Consider the following 7,883-nt stretch of genomic DNA (forward strand, 5'->3'; position numbering starts at 1 on the left):
CAGGGAGTAACACACAGCTTGAAACGCTGTTTGTCACCACTTTTAAATGCCATAATAATCTTTTCTCAAAGACACAGAACAATAAATAGGAAGTACACACAGAGAGCGCTTATTGAATGGCAGAAGCTGCCGCTGTCTCCACCGCGCGTGCTTTTAAGCTTCCTGGACACTACGTCACCCTGGCCATGATGTCTCGCCACTCCGTTGGAGTATTGATTACACACGTGATTCAGAGCGTGGTCACGCTGAATACGTTCCCTTAGCGTTTCGACACAGCTCGAGTTCCTGAAGAGGAACCCTTTCACAACATCCAGCCAAGAGAAGAACACTCTCCAGGAGGTAGTCAAAGTCTACAATCAAGAGAAGACTTCACGAGTTACTGGTTACTGGTGTTTAGTGATGACGTGACAGAAGACAGAAGCAGCCGGATGAATTCTGTAGTGTATAGGGATATACTGTCTGCCCAGATTCAATCAAATGCAGCAAACTTGATCGGACAGCGGTTCATAGTACAAATGAACAATGACCCAAAACATACAGCAAAAGCAACCCAGGAGTTTTTGAAGGTAAAAAGTGGAACATTCTGCAATGGCCAAGTCAATCTCCTGATCTCAACCCAACTGAGCATGCATTTCACTCGCTGAAGACAAAACTAAAGCCAGAAAGACCCACAAACAAACAATAACTGAAGTCAGCTGCAGTAAAGGCCTGGCAAAACATCACAAAAGAGGAAACCCAGTCTTTGGTGATGTCCATCAGTTCCAGACTTAAGGCAGTTGTTGCCTGCAAAGGATTCTCAACAAAATATTAAAAATGAACACTTTATTTATGATTATATTCATTTGTCCAATTACATTTGAGCCCCTGAAAATGGGGGGACTGTGTATACAAATATTTGTAATTCCTAAGCATGTTATATTTTTGTTCAACCCCCCTGAATTAAAGCTTAAAGTCTGCACTACAATTTCATCTTGATTGTTTAATTTTAATTCTATTCTGGTGGCATACAGAGCCGAAATTATGAAAATTGTGTCAGTGTCCAAATACATATGGACCTAACTGTATATTATTTTACAGTATAACACCGTTTTATTTTAAACACTTATAAAGAATGTATCCATAATGCTGCTTGCAGTGTTTCTCGTGGGTTTTTGCTTTGAAAATGACAAGAAAACAATCAAACGGAAAGTTCAGGGGGAGGAAGTGAAAATCGTCCAGTCTGATGAGCGACTGAGCGTGATTGGAAAAGGCAAAGAGATCTTAAACCGGTCAAGAGGAGCCAAGCCAAGAAACGACATGGGCTGCACCAGCATTGGAGGTATCTGTCAGAGTTATATCTACATCTGTCAGGGCAGATACCTGAAGGATAAATGTCGGGGAGAGATATCACGCCAGTGTTGTACGCCAGGTCTGATTTTGCACTTTCTGACTAGATGCAATGTTCATTGGTTTCTTTTAACTAAATGAGACAAACTAACTCATGTGGCCTTTTTCAGCTGCAGCGTGGAGTGCTCTGTGTGCTGGAAGTCATCATAACAGAGTGCGAGCTTGTGACAGCTATGGCTGTGGTGCCTTTAATTCCAGGAGGTATTTCAGAAACAGCATCCATTATATCTAAAAAAAAAAAAAGAATTAATGAATAAACTGAAATACCACAAATTACAAAGCAAATCTTGGGATAACTGGTGACTTTGAACTTATTTTATTACATAGCAATCGTTTAAATAATGAGGTATGAGAAGTTGTGCTATATTGTAAAAATTAATCACAACTAAAGGTCGTTAGGTAGTACATGCCGTGGATATTCATTAACAACACAAACTTAAGTGCATTATTGCTTTTATAAAACAATCACTACCTATTTAAAAATATATAATTAAGGAGTTTCTTCAGCTATGGGCACTTTTGGTCCTGTAGACATTTCGGTAATACTTTATTTTAAGGTGTCCTTGTTACACGTTACATGTACTTACTATTATAATAACAATTAATTATGCATATTTGCATGCAAGTAACCCTAAGCCAAACCCTAATCCTAACACTAACCCTATAGTAAGTACATGTAGTTAATGAATATTACTCAGTACTTAAATGTATAACTACACTGTAACAAGGACACCTTAAAATAAAGTGTAACCAACATTTCTAGGTAAAATATCACATGGCACAGTTGATTGGTTCGCTCCTGTATCGGTAGCCAATGAGCTCGCTGCCAGACATTCAAATATTCACGATAGCTCAACATTCAAATATTCACATTCAAACATTCACGATAACTACTCGCATCTCAGCTTGTCTAACAGACATTTCTTGCTGGATGAAGGACCATCACCTTCAACTCAACCTTGCCAAGACAGAACTGCTTGTGGTTCCATCAAACCCATCGTTTCATCACAATTTCACCATCCAGTTAGGCACATCAACCATAGCTCCTTCAAAATCAGCCAGAAACCTTGGAGTTGTGATTGATGATAAGCTGAATTTCTCAGACCACATTGCTAAAACTGCCCGGTCCTGCAGATTTGCTTTATTCAACATCAAGAAGATCAGGCCCTTTCTTTCTGAACATGTTTCACAACTCCTTGTTCAAGCTCTTGTTCTGTCCAGGCTGGACTCTTGCAATGCTCTCTAGGCAGGTCTTCCAGCCAGTTCTATCAAACCTTTACAATTAATCCAGAACGCGGCAGAAAGATACATTTTTAATGAGCTGAAAAGAACGCATGTCACACCTCTGTTTATCAATCTGCACTGGCTACTAATAGCTGCTCGCATAAGATTCAAGGCATTAATGTTTGCCTACAAAACCACCACTGGCTCTGCACCCATTTACCTAAATTCATTACTTCAGACTTATGTGAATGAATGAATGATGCATTTATATAGCGCTTTATTGTGTATTGTTGTACACCAAAAGCGCTTTACAATCATATGGGGGGTCTCTCCTCAACCACCACCAGTGTGCAGCATCCACTTGGATGATGCGACGGCAGCCACAGGACAGTGGCGCCAGTGCGCTCACCACACACCAACTACAGGTGGAGAGGAGAGAGAGTCATAGAGCCAATCAAGTGGTTGGGGATTATTAGGAGGCCATGATTGACAAAGGCCAGGGGGGCAATTTGGTCAGGACACCGGGGTTACACCCCTACTCTTTACGAGAAGTGCCATGGGATTTTTAATGACCACAGAGAGTCAGGACCTCGGTTTAACGTCTCATCCGAAAGACGGCTCTAGAAGCTTGCGTTCTGCAAGTGCAAGTGAACGTCGCTTTATTGTTCATCACAAAGAGGCACAAAATCACTTTCACAGACTTTTACATTAACTGTTCCCTCCTGGTGGAGTGACCTACCCAACTCAATCCCAGCAGCTGAGTCCTTAACCATCTTCAAGCATCGGCTAAAAACACATCTCTTCCATCTTTACTTGACCCTCTAACTCTAGCACTCTCTATTCTAATTCTATTCTTAAAAAACTAAAAACTTGCCCCTTTTAGACGTGCACTCTAGAATTCAAAGGTCACCAAAAAAAAAAAAACCTTTGGTTTCTTCAAAATATATTTTGTGTTCCAAAGAATAAAGAAGATCATACATAAATGATGATGGAATTTGTGATTTTTGGGTGAACTATCCCATTTAGGGTTAACAGCACTCTTTAGTGGCAGCTAAATTCACAGTCTCTTAACACAGTCTCTTAGATTTAATTGCTCAAAAGTTTTTTTTTTTTATGTATAAAGTTAGAATATGTGCTCATATTGCCGTCAAAGTGCAGAGACAACTATAAGTAAGCCATTCATAATTTTATTTCCATGAAAAGAGTAAACACTGCGCTCCTGTGGAGCTATCAAAACATTTCTCTGTTTGTTCAAGCGTTTTCCAGAACAGTAATTTTCTCTTGCTTCGCCTTTGCTTTTTGAGCCACATTATTTATCTTGTGTCCTCAGTGATGGGAGGATCCACAAGGGAATCGATATTGTGTGTGGTGACTATGGCATCGTCAATGCTCCTTTTTCGGGAAACCTGGGTGGTCCTGTTGGGAGAGCAGTGGGAGACTCCGTTCAGTATGATGGTGTCAAACTCTATAACAAAGGTATATGATACTGTCCTTGTCAATAAAATAGCTACACATCAAGGAACATATTTCATTACATTACATTCTTAATAACTTGCCACATGCATTTTAAACTAGTATTAAACTAGACATACTTATTTGTCGTTGACCCATAGTTATTTGTTTATCTTTCCTCAGTGCATTGTGTGAAGATCTTCAACATCCGTCCGTATGTTTTCTTTGGCTCTGTAGTTCAGGGAGAGGCCATGGGTTACCTGTTACCCCTACAGGAGCGTTTCTCTGGCATCACCTCACACCTGGAGCTTCATATGTGTGATAGCTCTGATCCATCGCCCTTCATATGAGACATGTTTATGCATTTAATCAGGCTTTAAATCAGTTCATTCAATCAGTTAAACCAATTATTAATGCTTTCATTAGGACTTATAGTGCATGGCATTACACCTTCATTTAAATAACATGACAAATTGACTGTTTTTACAAGCAATAAAATAATATACTGTATGTAATCCTTTCATTAAGTATTTAGTTCATGAAAATAAAGTACCACAAGATGGCAGCATGAATCTACAGAACAATAGGGAAATAAAAATAGACTATATTGTTGATGTTGTTGTTGCTATTATTATTATCTTCAGATTTACTCCACACCTTCTCATTCTTTTTCATATTTGAATGATGTGAAAGTAGACATCTCAGACTATGAACTACAAATAGATTTGAATTGAAATTATGTATAGTAGTTTTAATGAGAAGACATCAAGACATTTGTGTTTTGGCATCCATGTTTGCTATTAAATCTCAATTTTTATTTTCCAAATGGTAACTACCACACAGACAGACTGGCAGCATGACAGCATCCCACCATATGACATTTACTGAAGCTTCTAGCTTTCTAGCTCTTCTCATGAACCTTTTTTATTATTATTATTATTATTATTGGCTGACGTTTTACTTGTGTAGTCGAGATAAGCGCTCTCTCGGTCATTTCATAATGTACAGTTTGTGTCTCATTGCTTGTTCATTTGTTGTAGAGATAAATATTTATAGGGCCTACCTTTGTAGTCAGCCCCAAAAAATGTCTGCAAATGATTGTGAATAAAAATCATATTATAGCTGGCCCTGTGTTTGGTATTCCTACTGTTACACAGCTAATGTTTACTGCAACAAACAAACTTAAATAAATAAACATAAATAAATAAATAAATAAATAAATAAATACATACATACATACATACATACATACATACATACATAAATAAATAAACATAAATAAACAAACAAACAAACAAACAAACACATACATACACACATACACGCACAAACAAACAAACAAACACGGCCCTGTGTTTGGTATTCCTACTGTTACACAGCTAATGTTTACTGTAACAAACAAACTTAAATAAATAAACATAAATAAATAAATAAATAAATACATACATACATACATAAATAAATAAACATAAATAAACAAACAAACAAACACACACACACACACACAAATAAACAAACAAACAAACAAACAAACACACACACACACACACATACACACATACTTATTATTATTATTATTGGCTGACGTTTTACTTGTGTAGTCGAGATAAGCGCTCTCTCGGTCATTTCATAATGTACAGTTTGTGTCTCATTGCTTGTTCATTTGTTGTAGAGATAAATATTTATAGGGCCTACCTTTGTAGTCAGCCCCAAAAAATGTCTGCAAATGATTGTGAATAAAAATCATATTATAGCTGGCCCTGTGTTTGGTATTCCTACTGTTACACAGCTAATGTTTACTGCAACAAACAAACTTAAATAAATAAACATAAATAAATAAATAAATAAATAAATAAATACATACATACATACATAAATAAATAAACATAAATAAACAAACAAACAAACAAACACACATACACACACACACACACACACACATACACACATACATAAACAAACAAACAAACAAACACACATACACACACACACACACACACACATACACACATACACACATACATGCATACATACACACACACATACACACATACATAAACAAACAAACAAACAAACACACATACACACACACACACACACACACATACACACATACACACATACATGCATACATACATAAACAAACAAATAAATAAATAAATAAATAAATAAATACATAAATAAATAAAGCCGAAAATATGTGCAGATTTGTGCCGTGAGCTCTATACACACAGTGAAAACTGCATTTGTCTCAAAGCAAATTATAGTGCGCTTCCCCTTTAAGTTGGTCTCGGATGAGCGAAATGACCAATCGTACTATAGCGAAGGGTTAACTAATGAATATTAATGTAGTCATCTGGCGTTCCCAGTAATCGTCTAGTCACGTAGCCTAATTAATATTCATAAGATAATCATTCACCGTATTTGGATTAATTTCTCCGGCAGCTAGCAAACGCCCACATACCAATGTCTACCTTTGAGCCAATCAGCTACAGTTATTCGGTGAACGTCGCGGTACGTATTTAATATTCATGAGTCCCGCGTTGCCATAGTAGGATGTGCGAATGCGTTGGGTTTTAATTAAATAAGAGTCGGTGAGCTGGGATAGGCTGGGAGTTCTCTCGGTCCAGACTGCAGGAAGCCCGACGTGGACCATAAACCCGCAGAAACGGAGAGACAAACAAGCGAATGAGCAGAAGTCGATGCGGAAACCTGGATCAGGGACCGAACGCTACATTGTATCTAGAAGCCTGAGATCATTGCAACATGCCACGGCGGACTGTACAAGAAGTAACCGTTCAAGACGTGCAGAAGAGAAGAAACCCCAACAAACACTATGTAAGTGGACATCTGTAAAGATCTTTAATGAACTTCTTCCTCCTGGTGAAGGTGTTTAGTGGTGTATTTTGGGGATTGTTTGGCTGCTTCGCCTGAACAAAGGCTGGAGATGTGATCAGGAGGATCGAGTTACACAGCAGCAGCACGACACGCCGAAAGAGTTGCTATTCCACAAGTATTTCTGTTCAGCTGTGCTAGAGTATTAAACACCTCAAGCGTCAGGTAAAGTCTGCAGACAGCGAAATCATCTCTACTGTGATATCAGGATCAATCCAGGTGTTTTCACATCTGCATCGATGTAACAAAGACAGTAACGAAGTCCATTAGTAGCTTAGACTCACACACTCTCTCACTCTCTCACTCACTCACTCATACACGCACACACACACACACACACTCACTCACTCACTCACTCATACTCACACTCACTCATACACTCACTCACTCACTCATACACACACTCACTCACTCACTCATACTCTCACTCACTCATACACACACACTCACTCACTCACTCACTCATACTCACTCATACACTCACTCACTCATACACTCTCTCACTCACTCACTCACACTCACACACTCTCTCACTCTCTCTCACACTCTCTCTCTCACTCACTCACTCTCTCTCACACACACACTCACTCACTCACTCATACACACACTCACTCATATACACACTCACACACTCACTCACTCATACACACACACACTCACACACACACACTCTCTCTCACTCACACACACACTCTCTCTCACTCACACACACACTCTCTCTCTCACACACACACACACACTCTCTCACTCACTCTCTCTCTCACACACTCACACACACTCACTCTCACTCACTCACTCACTCACTCATACACACACTCACTCATATACACACTCACTCACTCACTCATACACTCACACACACTCTCTCTCACTCACACACACACTCTCTCTCACACACACACACACACACTCTCTCACTCACTCTC

General features: G+C 38.9%; 2 protein-coding genes across 2 annotated transcripts in view; both read left to right on the forward strand.

Annotated features, from left to right (window-relative positions):
* Positions 1-1,122: 1,122 nt before the first annotated feature.
* LOC107603220 (leukocyte cell-derived chemotaxin-2-like) lies at positions 1,123-4,706 on the forward strand. The gene is made up of 4 exons (XM_016295961.1): positions 1,123-1,408; positions 1,497-1,587; positions 3,941-4,086; positions 4,246-4,706. Exons 1-4 carry the CDS (start codon positions 1,123-1,125, stop codon positions 4,410-4,412), a joined length of 690 nt encoding a protein of 229 aa, XP_016151447.1. The 3' UTR covers positions 4,413-4,706.
* Positions 4,707-6,592: 1,886 nt separating this feature from the next.
* LOC107603258 (SH3 and PX domain-containing protein 2B-like) overlaps positions 6,593-7,883 on the forward strand; it is a 43,458-nt gene continuing 42,167 nt past the window's right edge. Inside the window, exon 1 of the mRNA XM_016296021.1 lies at positions 6,593-6,900. Coding sequence (XP_016151507.1) covers positions 6,829-6,900 — 72 coding nt within the window. The 5' untranslated portion in view covers positions 6,593-6,828. The remainder of the gene's footprint in view (positions 6,901-7,883) is intronic.

The sequence above is a fragment of the Sinocyclocheilus grahami genome, unplaced genomic scaffold, assembly GCF_001515645.1.
Source record: "Sinocyclocheilus grahami isolate Dianchi unplaced genomic scaffold, SAMN03320097.WGS_v1.1 scaffold343.1, whole genome shotgun sequence".
Taxonomy (NCBI): Eukaryota; Metazoa; Chordata; class Actinopteri; order Cypriniformes; family Cyprinidae; genus Sinocyclocheilus; species Sinocyclocheilus grahami.

Excerpts from the sequence above, each read along its gene's own strand:
- LOC107603220 (XM_016295961.1), top strand. The coding sequence starts at position 1,123 with ATGCTGCTTGCAGTGTTTCTCGTGGGTTTTTGCTTTGAAAATGACAAG. Across the intron at positions 1,409-1,496 it reads ACGCCAGTGTTGTACGCCAG|CTGCAGCGTGGAGTGCTCTG; the intron begins GTCTGATTTTGC and ends GGCCTTTTTCAG. Across the intron at positions 1,588-3,940 it reads GGTGCCTTTAATTCCAGGAG|TGATGGGAGGATCCACAAGG; the intron begins GTATTTCAGAAA and ends TTGTGTCCTCAG.